This window comes from Mugil cephalus, chromosome 21 (assembly GCF_022458985.1).
Source record: "Mugil cephalus isolate CIBA_MC_2020 chromosome 21, CIBA_Mcephalus_1.1, whole genome shotgun sequence".
NCBI lineage: Eukaryota > Metazoa > Chordata > Actinopteri > Mugiliformes > Mugilidae > Mugil > Mugil cephalus.
Window position 1 is genome coordinate 18,014,489 of NC_061790.1, and position 18,562 is coordinate 18,033,050.

At 40.8% G+C, this 18,562-nt stretch overlaps 1 protein-coding gene across 1 annotated transcript in view; it reads right to left on the minus strand.

The window, feature by feature from the left end:
* Positions 1–10,738, minus strand: part of tnfrsf21 (tumor necrosis factor receptor superfamily, member 21) — a 41,153-nt gene extending 30,415 nt beyond the window's left edge. Inside the window, exon 1 of the mRNA XM_047574067.1 lies at positions 10,372–10,738. Coding sequence (XP_047430023.1) covers positions 10,372–10,398 — 27 coding nt within the window. The 5' untranslated portion in view covers positions 10,399–10,738. The remainder of the gene's footprint in view (positions 1–10,371) is intronic.
* Between the last annotated feature and the right edge of the window lie 7,824 nt (positions 10,739–18,562).

Genomic DNA, 18,562 nt, shown 5'->3' on the forward strand with positions numbered 1-18,562 from the left:
AATGTAAGTATAATGAGCAGGCATAACAAAGACAAAACAAAGGCTGGAAAACTGGGGAAAACACCTCAGTTATCTAAGCAGACTAAAAAACTGAAGTGCAGGTTAACTATGTGTAAACAACATATTCTCAAATGTTAAAGAGATTTCTAAATGCATCATTCCTTTAAACCTTCTACATTTTGTCTTGAACTAGCCTTAATTATTATTGTTCTATTGTTTTGGCTGATTTAACATCTGGCCATGGAACAACTACTTGTAAATTAGCCATTTGGCTAACACTGGCACATTTAGAGGGATGTGTAGCGTGATGGGAAATTGTACTTGAAAACTGAAACAAATAAACATCTGTGGCTTATGCTGTGGTAATGTTCCACGCACAATATTCACAAAGGTTAAAATTATCTTGTTCAAGCTAACACAACAGTAGATAATACAGGGGTCATTGTTAGTTTTGTTTTTCCTAAATGACAAATGATGTCCTACTAAACCAAAGCATGGACTCATTCAATATAAAACATGTTCCTGGTCTGGGATGTCTCCCAGACCAGGCAGAAAGATATGAGAGTGCTGTTTGTCAGGATACATGGTGGATCTCGAAATGACTGTTTTTAGATACACTACATACAATCATTTGAACTCCTAAAGGATACAGACCTATTAAATTCAAAAGCATTTCTCCATCCCGAGACTCACCCTGTCCCCCTGAAGTTCAAAGGGTCTGAATTTGTTTTATAACCATGACTGGGAATGTAAAAGACAGCCAGCATGGGCTTTCCCTGCCTCCCCTCTCACCTCTGCTGGGAAGCCAACAGCTCACTTGGCTTAGGGGAATGAGCCACACATGTCTACAAACACACTAATTCCCGCACATAAACTGAGTCATGATAGAGCAACAATATCAGACACTGCTAGAGGGCTGACAGCACAGAACTAGTTGCAGTCTTTCACTCCTGTTATCCACATTAAAGTCACCGTACGTTGCCTTTTTATGTGGTTATAAGATCTGGCTATTGAGCGCATGATAGGATTAGCTTCTATTTTGAAAACGTTTTCTACTGTAGGAAACTGTCTGACATAGTTTCTTTAATGTTGCTACCCCCAAAGTCACGTAGCGACTTTAAAGGATCAGTGTGTAAGATTCAGTGGCATCTAGTGGTGAAGTTGGAGACTACGACCAACAGGCAGCTAAAGAACTGCAAAAGGCTGTTGCTGTCAACAAGGACACAGACTTGTTTCTGGAAAATCTTTAGGGAATTATAACTGGGAATTATAACTGGACAAACTGGACATAGGTAAATTCTGATGTTTGAAATGAGTTACAGTATTGTGAGTTAACAGATCTTACAAATTTACTAAAATTGACATAATGTTTGCCCAACTTTTAAGGCTAAATTTGCTAGCATACTATTGTTAGTTAAATATACTAAGCTCTTCTGATAGTAACTGTTTGGATTAACATCAAGATGCATTGAGGAACTGGGGAAGGTCATTCCACCTGTACATTTGTCTACCACTATTGTTCTTAAGGCTAGTCAAATCTGTTCATAGTTTGTCCAAATGGCCACACTTTTATGTTGAGTTAGTCTTATCCTGTTCAACTATCCAACATCATCTTGGACAGTCTTCAAACTGAAAGCATACAGTCATTTGAATTCATGTTGGGTCACTGTGCTTGTGTTTGAGGTTTTTGTACATCTTTTTCAATTTGTTGTGTGCCTATTTGAAGTAGTTTTACATCTGTTTGTCATCATCATGCACCCGTCTGATATTTTTGTGCCTCTCTTTGGTCATTTTTCACCATTTTCCATCTGCAAGGTCAATTTTCGTGGGAAAACACATGTTAACAAATTCCGTTTTAAGGGGTAGGCACCTATTATCTGCATATGGGTTAAACATGACGTCTTGAATGGGAGAACATGTTTAAATCTGAGATTTAAAGTGCAAGTGGAACCTGAAGTATTTAAGAAATACAATATCAGTGGAGCCTGGAGGAATGAGGGATCAGCTGTAGACAAGGAGGAAGGAGGAGAATGGACTAAATTTAGATCTGCATGCAAAAAATGTCTGTTTAAACATGTTCTTCCCTACAGACTGTGCAGGGAAGAATTCAAACCTTAACCAAGATTAGCAGCATTGAATGTTTATACAGAACAAACAAGTTGGGTGGGCTTGAAGTGATGCACTGAGGGGAGAATCTGTGCTGCTGACGCATGCGAACGAATGTCAACTGTGATCACAGATCCAAATCTTCCACTTAACAAAAACCACCAGTTTAGAGCGATACCAATGTCGTGCATTAAGTTTGCCAGGGGCACATAAACTGGCCACAAATACGAAATTTGGACGTGTTCTAATATTTGTTTTACATTACAAAATTGAAATTATTACTGAAAGGAAGACAAACTAATTTCATGAGCAGAACTAATAAGGACAAAGCCATCCATTCATCCCATTGCTCTTTTCACCGCACCACCCATTCAGTTCTTTGTGTTCGCTCCCAGAACCTCATCCATAAACATCAGAGCATGTTCTCGACGTGCTGCTCATAACTCAGCTGCGTCAGTAACATCAATGCAATCATTCACATCAATGTTCAAAGTGAAAATGCTGGTAGGAAGCGCATGCTGCAGTTAATGGAACATTCTGTTTGTTACAGAACACAATGGTCCCCCCCACTGCGACTCTTTGTGCTCGTAGAATTTTATGATTGAGAATGCACGCCATGAACACGCCATGATTGAGTTGTATCGCTCAGTGCAGGTATTAAACACAAAACTATTCAAAGCTAAGATATTCTCAGCTTTTTTATGATGAGCACACGCAATGCTCATGTTGTTGTGTCGGGAGACAGACTTGTTAAAAAGTGCCAGGCACCTCCTTTTGGCTGAACACTGTGATAGATAATTCTTAAGTGTTGGGAAGGAGCTTGCAACCCTTTAACAACCCTAACGTAACATTAAAGGTACGCCATCGCACCTGAAACCGAGACTAATAAAATTTGAATGTTTTAGTTTGGTCCAAGGACTGTCCACTAACATGCAGCAGGCAGAGCTTATGACCTATACTTCAGCCAGCCACCAGAGGGAGCTCCACATGGTTTGGCTTCCCTTTTGAGAACCTGTCATCTCATCTCATCTTCTACTACCGCTTATCCTCAGGTGATTGCTCGTGGAACATACCCAACCGTTGATCTAGTATATGCAGTCAACAACCACAACGCAAGTGAAAACATTTAAAGTATGTCAACTTTTCACGCTAAACATGTCAAAGACATGGATAACGTGCTGGATTTGCTTTTCATGGCAGTACATCTGTGATGTGAGAGTATTTAAAGCGGAGGCATGTTAGACATTTAGAGTATGCAGATTCCAACTTTCCTTGGTAAGATGGTTTGTGAGTTAGCGAGCTAACAGACAAGAGAGACAGAATTATGTGAAAAATAGCTTTAACCATCATTTTAGCCAAAGTACGCCAGCTAACCTTTGTCTATCTACCTGCCTGCAGGTTTCTAGAGCAGTAAAATTGCTTGGATGATCATTATTTTAATGGTGTATCTGAGCTTAAAAGAGTAAGCTTTTAGTTACCATTTGCCTGATGAATGTCTTATTTTAATATTATTATTTATAGTATTTTTGCAGTCCAAGGGAAAGCAGTAGTACAACTGATGGCTTTTTGCAAATGAAACAAACTTGTACCCCACAACAAGCGACTGAGTTTAAAACACACACACACACACACAAACAACAGCAAGTCAATGTGTTATGTATCGATGTAAATTCATGAATTAATGACATTAAAAAAGTTATTAATTTAATTTTGATTATATACAAGATGGCCTCAATAATGTAAATAAAAATATAAAACTGAAGAGTATTGAATGTTTACTGTATACACTCTGTGAGTCTTTGCACTTCACTACAGTTGATGTGTAGACCAGCCGTGCCGCCGCCACTCAGGCATACCTGAGAGTGTCCTGGACAAAAGTTTTAATAGTTTTTTTTATTTTTGTAGTAGCCTAATGAGCAGCACAGTTTATGAATTAATAATTCTGAATGAAGTAGCCATCTTTATTGTCTTTACTGTTAGTTAGCACATGCCGAAACATATCTCAAGCAGAATTTAAAAGGCGTTCGCAAAATAAGAGCCAATAAATGCTTCATAATCCAATTAGTCGACAAGTCGTTAAGATAGTTAACAGATTAGTCGACTGTTAAAATAGTTGTTAGTTAGAGCCCTAGTTTGATGCCAGCAGGACAGTTACTGGAAGATGAATGGAAACTGAGATGACATCGCTGCGTGCGTGTGTTCCCAACAGACCTGTGATAAAAGTAACACGGGGAGCAGACTGACCTCAGACGATATGTTTCTATCTGCAACCAGGGGTTGGATGCCAGTTGAGATAATTACCACAACGGCTGCTATTTAGTACATCGGGAAAGCAGTGCAGTGAGTTAATGGTAGCAGCATACATGTTCAGTTTGTGTGTGTCTCTCTGTGATCTCTCACAGCATCCGTTCCTCAAACGTAGATGCTGCACAGTAGGTGCTACGATTTTGGTTTGCTATCATGAAAATAACATTCTTCTATTAATGCACAAAAAAAAAAGCAGAGGAGGAAACAAAGTGCAGGGGTGGCGCTAATGCACACGAAGAACAGTGAATGAACTCTGTCTGGAGCTTTTATAGAGCCACCTCTGCAGTTTAGCAATGCGTGAATCAGTTTCTATCCCCGCGCTGCCAGCCCAGCTCAGATCACGCCAACTCTTTCTCTGTTCATGAACTACATCGTCTGCCTGGTGCACGGGCCAGCAGAGCAATCAGAGGTCCAGACACACGGGGAGGGGATGCGACAAGAACGGCTGGCCATGCTGCACCCTGAATTCTAGCACACAGCAAACTGGTGCAGGACGAAACTCTACAGATAAACCGAAGCACAGCTGAAACCTTGCTACACTTACTTCACTGATTCATGATGTACAGATAAAGGTGCACTCCGCTGAATGCGCAAACGCGGATCAGATTGCAAGTCATGATTTAATGATTGAATAATGTCCTCTGTGGCTATGGATGAAACAGATTTCTAGGCACTGGGGACGTGCAGTGGAGCACAGGTAGTCAGAAAGGATGCATGATCGTAAATGTAGCATCTGGGAATTATGGTGCATTTAACTGGAGTTTCCAATCTTTTCTAATCTAATTCTATCTAATTCAGGATAAATATGTATGCCTCACTTCCAAATCCCCAGTGCATTGGGATTAACCTTGAATTTAGCAGACATAATGATATATTATTATCCTAAATCCTGACTGATCCAGTCTAATAATGACCTCAAGTAACCTAAAGTTATTATGCAGGTAACACTGAAACTAATCTCTAGTTTGAAACTAAATAACTAGTACAGTGCTTTCTAATTAGCAGGGATCCATTTCTGTTAAGCGAGGGAAACCCAATCCTGAAGAGTGAGATTTTGCAGCATGCTGGGATTTAATCCGCGGACATTCAGCTGATGTCTCACTGACAGAGCGAAGGACACGGCACGGGGTAAAAGGGAGAGATCTGAGGGCGGTGTCGTCGCGCAGGCAGCTCTTGTTTACATCATGTAGGCAACAGTGTGCTACCACTGCAGCATCACTGCAGAGCAGGTTCCTGTTAACGCACACCCAACCACCACACACACACACAGGCGCAGCGAAAAAATACCTCTCAAACCCCCCGACTTTATGACTCCCTGAGCAGAATACCCTGTAATTCTACCTCTAGCAGCAGCTATTGCGTAGGCCCTCCGCTGACACGCCTAGCTGCCAGCATGCTCGCAGGCACCCGAGCAGAAGCAGACCTGATAGGTCAGAGCTTTTTTAGGTGGCAGATGGCTGAACCTGAGCCACCTCTTTCACTTCCCTGTTTTTTCTGCGCTAACATGAAGCGGTCAGTCGTCTGAGTTTCTGGCATGTGATGAGCTGCCGCGGCCAGACACATCGCGTGGTGGCTGTTCAGAATGACACAATAACTTATCAGTCGAGAGGGGTCAAGACATATAGTATGACAATTACCCGTTTGTTAGCCTTAAGCAGTCATGTATTCATTTTCTCTGGTTCCCCATGATAACAAAAGTTTTCTCGAGATCTCCAGAAACGTAATTGTTATTTAGCAAACATTAAAGCACAAAACAAAAAGCAAAAAGAATGTTGCCTTGATCTTTTCTGATTGGATGGATGGAAACCAAATGATACTAAACCTCACTGCGAGACACAGGGACGCAATTTAAAACGTGTGCTGATGTTACCATATATGGTTTCTTGCCCCATAAAGGGTCAAACCCACTTGTGGGGTCTTTTCGTGTTCATTTTCATGTTCTCTCTCTAGCTTTTTTTCCTCCCACATTCCAAAAACATGCTTGTTGGGTTAACTGGTGATTCGAAAATTGGCATGGAATTGGAAGGATTGTTTGTTTTAACCTCGCTATTGTTGTGAATTGTGTACACTGCCCAGACACACGGGGAGGGGATGCGACATAACCGCTGGCCTTGCTGCACCCTGAATTTTAGCACACAGCCTGTATGCATGAGCCTGCGTGAACTGGTGCAGGACGAAACTCAGGATTGTTTGTTTTAACCTCGCTATTGTTGTGAATGGTGCAAAAAAAAAAAAAAAAATGTTACAAAATGCCGTTTTGGGGGGTTTGAACCAAACAGCAACGAAAAGTCACACTCTGTCTGCTTTGATTGTGACCATTATCTTATTTATTCAACCTCTTCCAGGTCTGCTAACTCTATGGATGTGCAAAGTCACTGGAGTAACCCCTTCAAGACCGTTTCATCTTATCTTTCAGCATCTGGTTGCATTGGCGCTGCTGGGTTTCCTATAAAACCCTTCTTCTAACTGTGAGAGAACTGCGTATCTGTTGAAGGTTTTCTGTTTTTGAAGAGGACACTGGAGGAGTTTCACAGGTAAATGTTTCTGAGTTGCCACGCTACTTGATTTTATGAAATTGAAAAGTTTTTTTGAGACGCGTCTTTAAGAGTCATACTCAACACGCACATGTTTGCACTAATACATCCAATCTTTCAGGGTTTGTCATTAAGACCTGACACCTGAAGGCATCATAGTACCACTACATGAACTGGACCCATTCTGTGACAGACTTCACCACAGAGCAGAAGGTAGATGGGATCCTCGAGAAGTTTATATGCCTTGGTGTTGGAATTCTTTCAGAAATTGTGCAGGTTTTTAGGAGTGACTTAATTATGACAGAAACAATTAAACCACTGTGGTCATGAATGAGTGTGTGTGTTGGAACACGTTACATAAGGAGGTGTGCGCATTCATGGGTGGGATGTTTGTAGATGAAGTCATTAAGCTGTAATTACCATCCAATTACGGCAGGGCACACCATACGCACACACTCATAAACAAACATGCACAGACACGGGCAGACGAACACACGTGTGGTAGTCCCGCCTACATTTATTCACTTCCACCAACACACACACACACACACACAAAAACACATATTCCCGCAGCACCTGTTGCTGCGTGTCTTCATCCTGCACTGCGGTCCCAGCACGTTTCTGCTCAGAGAACGAGACTCTGTTTGGACCCAGTCATGCTGAATTTATCACTGACAATAAGCCAGAGAGATGATCGTCACATTACGTGGATGCTTGCCGCTAATGACTGGAGCTGGGGGTGTAGAGATAAAACTCGAGAACATTGGTCTCCAAAGACTTGAGTTGTTTTTGTCAGGATTACAGCTGGGAGTTCTACGCATTGTTTGGCTGTGTGAACTGGAGGATTGTAGTGACGACTATGGTGATTATAGTTTCGACACATCTTACTATTGAAAACATAGACTGTACGACTGTATATGGACTATTATAAACTTAAATATGCATCAACATTATATTAACTAACCAAAATGACAGAAAACATCCAATAAACACATCAAATAAATATTTGATGCGTACTTTCGTGTTTTAATTTCTCTTCCATCCACTAACAGGGGAGGCAGCCAGACAATAGGGGGAGCTCTAATTGCTTTGGCTTCACTTCTGAGAAGTTGTTCCTTTGTCCGTCTTTTTACTACTATCTATGCTATCTGTACTATCTATGATTGAAGCTGACAGCTGTTTTGATCTTACATTCCTGTGAAGCAAGTGTCTCTGATGTACAACAGTTCTCAGCAGACCTTTTGTCTTTTTCACAGGTGTTCCCATAAACACTAATATGTCTCTGTCCTAAATGGAATCCTGTCATCAACGTTTGTATCATTTATACCTATCCTTTTCCCCATGGAAACATTTCTATGGACCTATCAACACCCGAACGCCCTGAACAATAGTTCAAATTTTTGTTATGTCCTATAAATCCAAGTAACACTGGTTTACGTTACAGTTACATAAGTATACTATGACAGGCATCCTGGCCCTGGTCATATACAGCTAACTATATTTAACAGTGACTGGGGTGTAGACAGGCATGTATTCAACGTTGGGCATGTTTGGCAGGTAGCCTTCTATCGCTGTTTAAAATTAGTTTCAGTCTGATCCAAACCTGCACCTCTTTTTGATGACACAAGGTCTAGCAGTTCAGTGTGGACGGTGATAGCTTTGGCATGAACGTGACTTAAAACTTGTAAATTTCAAGCCGCAATGCAACCCAGGAACTGAGGTACTATTTTTGTTTCGTCTTATCAATAACTGAACTGAGCAAATAACACAAACTGGCTACAATCTAAATTACCCATTTTCCTGTTTCCACTGGCCAATTTTTTTATCTACTTACAACACACAACAACAGGCACAGTGAAAAAAAAATAATCAAGCCCAAAGCTGCAAGAAACAGCATTACCGAAACCAAACATTAATGCCTCCACTTTTGTTGGGAACATTCAGAACTTCCTGTTCCAGTGCAGGTAGAGCAGACAAAGATACACGACGGTGGCACATTTCAGGCTTGAGACCGGTCAGACGTAAAAGACTGAGGGATTGCATCAGGACGGCCGACACAGATCTGTACTAAGACATAATTAGCATCATGCTGGCCCCTTGCATAGTGTTGCAGTCATGACGAAATGAGAAGTGTACACATTGGTCCTCCCAAGAGATCCATGACTGCAAAGCTATTAACATTTACAACATTTAGTCCAATAAACTACAGCGATTGCAGAAAATTCTTATTTTCTGTGACGATGTGCATTGTTGATTTTGCTGATTTTGTTGGTGTGTTATGTTGATGTATATGCATGTTTGTGTGCAAGCTAGACTGACATTTCCCCGTGGGGATGAATCAAGAATCCAATTCTCAGACATCCAGCTTACGGTATTTCCAAACTTAAGCTAAAATGAAGACATTACATTTCACCACTCACCCAAGTGGTTTCTTCAGTTTGAAATGACAAGTGGAGAGTTTGGGTATATTTTATCTATGCAATCAAATACACTAGAGATTATTGAAACTGGTTTAAATGAGTCTTTTTATATTAGCACGATACCTTAAGCCTTTCTTATTTACACCATCCTGGCAGCACTTCTGACAACCTGAGAGCCACTCTGCCCTGTCTGCAATTATGCCAGCTAAATACCAAAACACGCCAAGCTCAAACCTCCAAATCCCTAAGCAAATGTCATTAAAAGAGGTGACACACGTCACTCTTTGTTGATGCTGGTCAGCCTCACGTTAGCTCAGCTGCAGCATTCCTGCTCAGGAGAAGACAAAGGCAAAGCCTCCTCTGACTGGCGCCTCAACTCCAACTGAGCCCTCGAGCTGCGGCGTGAGGTTGAGAGGGCAACTGTACACAACTACGTCCAAGACATCACACTGGCCTGATCGCGTTAAGCAGCACGGAGCACATCAGCTCGTCCATGTTGACTCCTAAATATCTAGTCAGCCTAGTCAAAAACCCATCAAACTGCTTTTTTTTGTTTGTTTGTTTGTTGTTGTGGTGTTCTTTCTTTGTTTACGTCTCTTCGCTCCCTATAAATCTGTGGATTCATACCATGCACGCCTGACAAAGGGTCAACAGATAAAACTCCACTGACTGACATTTTAGTTGTTTGAAGAGCAGCGGGGTAAACAATGGGCTGCTGGGTGTCCTTTCTCTCTCCATCCTTCCACTGGAGACTCCTTTGTGTTGTTCGCTCACAATGGAAACACACGCACACTACTGAGATTCAGATTCTATCATTATTATTATTATTATTATCATTATTATAGTGTCAAACTTATTGACACTTATATAAATGAATGATACTGGATACTTGGTTTGAAGTTGAGTCAGGGACAAAAAAAAAAAAAAAACAGGCACTGGCCCTTTAAATGGAGAACCTGCTGGAGGAGTCCTCCGGGATAAAGAATGAAAAAGGTGCTGCTCACCACTGCGGACACACACATGGCAGGCATCGTCCTGATTTAGTAAATGCAGATGAAGACGGAGCGAACGTCCTTGTCCAAGTTGTCCGCTTGAGCGACACTTCTCATCTCTAGGTGCTAGTCATCACCATCATCATCCTCCTCAGTTTACCGGAGGAGAGGAGCTGCGACGGTCTCTCAACTGCAGTGTTTTATAGTCTGTGTCTCCAGGTGAACCGGTTTCAGGTAATACGGGATGAGGGCTTGGTTCAGAAAGAACGCAGTGGTAATTCCCATAGCGATGATGGATGAGGGCAACACTGGGACCGCCGCCTCGCCCCGTCCAGGCTTCTGCTGTGAGTGTGCAGTGCGGCTCCCTCTCCGTCCGCTCCTCCACGGACACCGCCGCGATGACGTAGGGGGGGAGAGGCGGGAGTTGGCCGCGCGTCTCAGCCAATCACAGCCCAGCGAGGGCCGTGCACGTGTGTCGAAACCCCGATTGAGAAAGAGAAGGGATGAAATGGCTGAGAGAGGCCGGTACCAACAATGTCATGTCCTTGGTGTGGGACTGTGAGACTCTCTCCGCTCTTCATTCTTTCAACGGCAAAATAAATAACTAAATAAATAAACATATTTCTTGCTTTCTGAAGAAAAATGCCACAGTCCCTTTGGCAACCTCATAGGTTAACATATATTAAGGTTACAGAGTTAGCCTTTTTTTTCTTTTGAAAGTAACCAAAATTAACTGCTAAACAAACAAAAAACACAAGAATTTTGTTTTTAAAACTTACATTGGTTCGGAAGGTGCATCTACAACACCCAAAGCCTCATACTGGCCTGGCTGAAATGTGTGAACGATAGAAAACGCTCAAATGTTCCCAAATTGCGCTTTCGTTTCAGGCAGATTTCAGAATCAAAACTGACAATCAGTGTTCAAAATTTAATTCACACACAAATGTGTATAACTGAAGAAACAATAACTGAATAATAACAGGAAAACACGGTGTCAAATACATGAATAAAACTGTAGTTTAATGAAAACATTTAAGAAAACTCAGCACATTCTGCTTTGTTCTAGTCATTTTATTGAAGGACACTTTTATCGTCATGTTTTTGTACCAGAAACTGCTTTTATGATGATAATTGGTCTAAGTCAGGAAAAAGTCCCCAGCAGCCTAATAATTACGGACTGATTAGTGCCTCCTTCCTGAGCTACTCCACAGCGAGGTGGATTTTCAACTCACTGACTCATCGTTGTAAGAACTTGTTGCTCACTGCTTTATGATCAACCTGTTTTTGTCTCACCCTGAAATAGTCATGATGGAAAGCTATTTTTAAACCGTGTTCCCTAATAACAAATCAAGACGATAACAAGAGTACCAAAGTAAAGAATGAGTAGCGAAGGAGCGGTTACACGTTTGTGCTGCTGGTTCAGTTAATATATATTGGACATGTTTCTGCATATGTCAGTGGTTAGTCTGTACTTGTCCAAAAGCCATAAATAATCAGCCACAAAATACATAAATAATCAAGTCAACCTATGAGCAATATGATTTTTATTCCCTTTCATAAATTGTCCTGTTAATTAACTGATCATTAAGCCTACCTAATACCATTTAATAATACCTGATAGCATACTATCCTCTAAATGACTGTCTACTCATTAAAGGTTAATTATCTGCTTGTCCTTGATTGATTCATTCATCACTCCCAGATCTCCCAAATTATTGCATATATCATCATGGTTCCTTTCATGACAGCCCTCACAGCTGATAACAAGCTTCCTACCTCCAGCAAGCTTAAGAAATACCTTCAATTAGAAACTGACTTATTATCCTGAACCGACATTGAACCATTTTCGCACCTATTAACATAGTAGAAAGTACTGTAGTATTGTAGAAGGCACTATGTAATAGTTATATGTATCTTGCCTTCAAATGCCCTCAACTGGTGAAATCGTGTTTATGGGAATGGGAAGTCAAGTACACAAAATGCTTTTTGTTCCAATGTGACATCTTCATTTTTCTCAAGTCTTGAGAGGATTGCTGCTAGGCCACTGTCGGCATCTAGAAGACGATAGGATAACTTAATCTAGGACACAAACACATAACAAAAAAAAATTAGCCAGGGAATATCAGTGCTTAATATTCAGTTCTGTCATATCTGAAAACGTCAACAAACACATCACGACTTGTATTATCGTGAAAATTTCCTGGGTTGTGAATAGTACACAAGTCGGCTGTCCAGTCTTCCTGTGAACACAGCACATACGGCATCAGTTGAAGAAAGTAATGTTTGCAGACTTTGGAGAGTAAAATAAAACGGTGGGTAGTAACTGCTGCGTGTAAAAAGAGAAATCAACTTGTTTTTATTTAGCGTAACATCACTGCACATGCTACATATGGCTAACTGGCGCGGTGTAAACTCAGTTTTTACGGTCGGTAAAGTTTCAATTTTGTGCCTCGCTGGAATTTTTTAGATGCAGTGTTAATGACATCATCTCGGAATGAGAAATAAAAAGAAATAAAGAATGTAAAAGAAAAAGTGGCAAATATGTTTGGGGGTGGAACAGACTACTGCTGTTTGAAGAGGTGCCTCAGTGCCTTCATTGCTCTTCTGTGGCACTTTTAACCAGGTTCTCAAAACCCTAAATGTATTTTTATCTTATGAGATAATGAGATATAATAACCTCTGCCATCCCATTCAGTATAAGCCGCCTATAATGATATATTAATAGATTCCAGTTTTGCTTTTGTGATGCAAAATATGAGCATCTGGTTTCTCACAGTACCTCGAGACCACCATGACATGACGGTTTGCTCTTTGGCTACTCGAAGGCACTTAGCTGGTAGCCTTAATATTAACCCTGCTATGATGTCTGAATAAATGATAGCACTGTAACAAAGAGCTATTTGTGTGGATGGGAAGCTGAGGATGATGGGGTGAACTGGTAGTTAAGAGCCTTTGTCATTTCTCACAGCGCGTGGGTGAACAAAATTTCCCACTGTGAATGAACAAATATAACCTTAAAATATAATGTTACTCCAATTTTAGGTGTGCCAATTATTATTTAATTAAAATGCTTTCCTTTTAGGGTTTGAACATGATGGGTTTCTAGCTCTGCTGCTCTCCTTTTTCTCCTTCGAAGACCAATTATTGATTGTTGATTACTTAGCTCTGGTGCAATTTGAGCTGGGAATTTCCATAGCCTGTCATTCTTTGGTGAAATGGGGCAATTAACGGTGCTACTAAAGGACCTGCAAATGGCTCGAATGGTCTTAGTCATCAGCCTGGTTTCCATCATGTAACACCGAGACTCTGTTTCCCCCAAAACAGCATTAGAGCATTCTTTGTGTGTGTTTGGCTGTTTTTAGAAAGTGCATGGTCATGGAGTTCAGTCCGTGAATAATTTAGCAGCTTTTTTGATCCTCTGCTGTAAATGTCAGGTTTACCAATAGCAAGCCAACCTGCATGTGCTGTGGAAAGGAGGTTACTGTTATCCCTTAGTGTGATTTTCATGTTCAACATAGGGACAGTGAGCTCTTATCTGTATGGTCATCTGAGGTCCTGTAGTAATTTATATTGTGAAGACCTTTTAAAGTTCCATTTGAGCAAATTTTCCATTCCATTTAATTTCTGGACCAACACAAGGCTGCATTTTTGTGATAAACTGAAACAGGCCAAGAATGTGAGTCAAGAATCCCTCAATATTACCTAGTTGCAACATAACATTCATCTGGAGTCATTTTTGTGGAAACAGACAAAAGGTAAGCCTTTATCGCTCAGTGTGGAAAGTCCGGTCTAAGAGTAGTAAGACTGGAGCAGAACCAAAATCAGAAAACTAAAATTTACATTTAAGTACAGTTTTAAGGGAAATGTGAGACTTATGTTGACCTCCACAGCAAAGATCAAAGTTAACGTTGATGTGTTTAAAACTGTTTAAATAGTTTTATTTCAGTTTCACTTATATATTTCAGTCTGTGTTTCTGATTGCCTGTTTTAATTTCCTGTACAGCACTTTGATTGAAAGTACTTAAAATAAAATTTTTATCTATTGTCAGCTGTCCACAATGTTCCTTGAACCATGATGCTCATATTTCCCCGAACATTGGGAAACAGACTTTCTGTTGTTTAATAGGAGGTTAAGTTAGCAGTCAGCTTAAAAACTAGCATTCACCATATGGGCCATGAGTATAAGCACAATTCATGGTTTGGCGTTATGTTACTCTTTCTTGACCAGGTGCAGTGACTTCATACAGCATCGGTTGATAAGCTAACTCAGTGAGACAATAACACAACATAGCGTGTTAGCTATACTACCAGTCAAAAGATTGGACACAACTTCTTATTCAATTCAGTTGGAAGGTGTGTCCAAACTCTGACTGCTAGTGTAGCTTTAGAAAGCTTTAGGTTGATGTTATCCATTTGAACAGAATCAAGCCGCAATCATTATGCTAAGCTAACTAAGCTAACACTCTTTTGGAGCTATGTTCAACACAAATTGGAGAGCGGTTCCAAACTTCTCAGTGGACTGTTAGCAAGAAAGAGAAAAAAAAGAATGCCAACGTTTCAATTGTTTTGTTTTTATTTAATATTATCTTTTAATGTAAATATACTTTGGAACCTGACTTAGTTGCATAAGAGATGTTTGCAGTCCTAATACTCAACTCCACTACACAATCACATCAGTCTGTATTTGGCCCAAGTATCTCACGGATTACTATTTCCTCATGGTATCAAGGGCACCCAACTGTGGGAGAGCAACAGGACCATATTGTGGCAGTGGAGCAAACATGGTGGCTTGAGCCGGCCACTCAGTCATCTGTTTAGAGGAGTCAACCTGTCATCCACCCATTTATCGTCCTGCTGTCGAGCCATCCAGACGTAAACGCATGCCCGGGCAGGCCTCTAGTAAACAATCTGCACAAGCGCTGCCATGGAGGGCTCACGGCCTCAGACGTTTCCTCAAATAGCAACAGCCGACAGAAAGGGTAGGGCACCATCTGCCCGGCACATGGAGCGGAAGTGAGTGGACACGGAGTGAAGGAGGGTGGGGGGGTACAGAGATGAAACATGCCGCTTTGCTTTCACTGTGTTGGGGGAGAATGAAGTTTATGTAGGTCAGCGACTGAGTCGGAATGAAGGGAAAATCCATGAAAAGTTAAGTCTGAATTTAATCCTTCTTAACGGGATGTAGAGAGGTATGATTGAGAAGAGACAGAGGAGCGATGCCAGAGAGCGTGCTGCTTGCGATATGTCGCACATACAGCGTTTCCTCACCAACGCTGTTGCTCAGTCATGCTGCAGAGCAGAGCTGACGTTCAGTGGGCCAAACAGCCTCAGTAGCTGCAGGGCCACTGATATCCTCAGACTGCAGTTACTAGGTGAAGCTGCCTTATATAGACCTAGAGTAAAAAAAGGAAAAAAAAGGCTATTATAGGGGAAAGGATATTGCTCTGCATGTGAGAGCGTGTGTAGATCAAACCAGACTAAGCTAAAGTCAGTGCTTTTGTGCACGTGTCCATTAAAAGTGGAACCACACACACACACACAAGCTCAGATCCCTACTATCTACTATCAACACCCACAAACAGCAGCCCACCCAGCACACAAACATGCAGCTTGGCAAACATTTTAATCACCGCTGTCGTAATTCCTTTTAAAGGATAATTCCAGTTTATTACAACTCGGGCCTTTTATTTTCATCGTTTTTGCGACATCTGTAAAAAGCAGTCAGGCGAGGCGAGGAACACCAGCAGTGAGGCTACCATACAGGTTGTAAACAAACCCCCAGGTTAGAGGCAAAAAGAAATAAAAGAAAGTTTATAACCTTTGACTTTTACTCCTTCTTTCCTTTGTAAAGGAGTTACAGACGTTTGTTTCACTTTCCCCTCCAAAAAGTGGGGGTTTGGTCATTTTGTGTTGGCCTGTTTACGACCCGTCGGATAACCTGGCTGCGTTTCTTGCCATTTTGTAGATTTGCTGCCATATTCCCGGATCTCAGCAATTACTTTTATAAGCACAGTGTTATTACATTTGGCATAAATGAAGACCAAGTTATAGTTAACTAGAACTATCTATTAAAACTGAGCTATATATGTGTAAGCACACATTATTATTGAGAAGCACTAATATCATCTAATGAAGGAGGAACGTTTGTGCCACGTTATCGATGACCCGTCCATTCGTCTACTTGCGTTTGATTAATACTAAGCATCACAGGCTACAAGGAAAAGTTGGATTATCTGCTGCAATTTTTTTTCTGTAGTTCTGAAATTTCAAAAAAATACAATTGTGTTTTGTATGTGTTTCCAGTGAAAGGTGTTTTGTGAATGAGCTGTAACTCATAAAGTCTCATGATATCCCATAATCCTCTTAAATTCTCGTTACATGAGACGGATGGACTTCGAATGAACTGGTCACATGACCCCTGCGTCATCTCTGGGGAAATGTGCAAAAAAGTGTTTACATTGCACTTTTGCGATACATTTTTATGTTGATCTGTCTGAAAAACCACCTAATGAAAGTGTAAAAATGTTTTAGCGATAGTTGTTTTTTTCTTTCTTTTTTTTTAAATGTAGCCGTTTCCATTACCAATTTTTTATTGTAATATTTAGGTTTTGTGCTTTTCTAGGGTAATGGAAACACAGCAGCAGTGGCTCCCCATCTGTCTACATCATATCTGTCCTAATAACAAAACAAACTCTTTGCAGTAGTGAAATCAAACTATAGGTTTCTTAATTAAAAATGGCCACGTTCCACTTCAGTCAGGCCTTACTTCATGGTTGACTTTTTTTTGACAGTGTCAAAAAGCAATTGTGAATTGTTTTTTTTTGTTGTTTTTTTTTGTTTTTGTTTTTTTGTACTGTTGCGAGACAATCAGTTGAGTGTCAGAATAGGAAACATTTTGGTATTTTTGAGGACAGAATCTACACTAGCGCCTTTTTACGTCTCAGCGGATGCTGAAATTACATGCTCCAGTTACTTCAACGAGCATTTGCGAAATCTGTTTTCATCAAACTTATTACTTTTAGTGCTTTGCCAGCTTTTCCACCTCCACCTCTCTGCAATTTATTTGGGAGTTGTCCTGCTTCTGCTGCACGGTAAAATGCTGACTCAGGATCAGGATCGTAGGGCTGCACGTGAGAGACCAAGACCTAAGTAATAATGAATAAAGCTGTAAGGCAATACAAAGGGAAAAAATACAGACCACGGTGATGATGAGCGGAAAAACTAAATGACCTGGCATTTGCAAAGGAAACCTAACATACTGTAAAACAAGTAGTAGATATGATATTCAAATGTCTTCTTACCAACTGGAAAGTACAACAGATGGTTGGTGGTTGGTCTGTTTCCAGTTAGGACGCAAGACTGGCGCAAAATAAGTAAAACAAAATTGGAAAACCAGCATACGATGAGCTCGATATAAACTCTCTGAACTTCGAGGGCATCACATCCTGAGCAACTCTGTCTATCCGCACCCTGTTTACTATTGAAAGCCACTTAATTAGCAGCAATCCATCCCTAACGGGAACACTGAGCTCACTTTCTTGAAAAGAGGGGGTTGGTCATTCTGTGTTAGCCTGTTTACGACCTGTCAGATAATCTGGCTGCGTTTCTTGCCTTGTTGTAGCTTTGTTCCCGGATCTCAGCAATTACTTTTATAAGCACGATTTTTGGAAGGAACGAAGGCCAAGTCGTAGTAAACTACAACTGCCATTTAAACCCGTACTGTTTTTTTTTTTTTTTTTGTGTGTGTTTTTTTCATCTTAACAGTAACTTGATAGTAGAGAAGAATGCACAAGGAAATGGACAGTATTTGAGCAAATGTATTTCTCTTTAAACTTTTGTGAAAGGAGGCATGGCAGTACTTACTTTACGGTCATTGTGAAAATGTGAAATTCACACCGATTACAGGCCTCGGGCACGTACCTTCGTACTGGTTTCCAGTAGACATAAACAAGTTCCCTCATACTTCATCAGATCTAACAGTTCTTCAGGACACAGCTGTAGGTGAACATTTATTGAGGCTGTATTTCTTCTAGAAATTTAAACAAAGCAGCCTAGCAGTCTGTGTTAGTGACGGTATTAAACTTTAAATTCTGCATTACCAGTCTTCACATATTCCATAAAAAATATGGATAGTCCAAATGTCACCTGGTGCTTTCGTGAACCTCAGTGAGACTCATTTGTGATGACTTCTACTTACATTTCA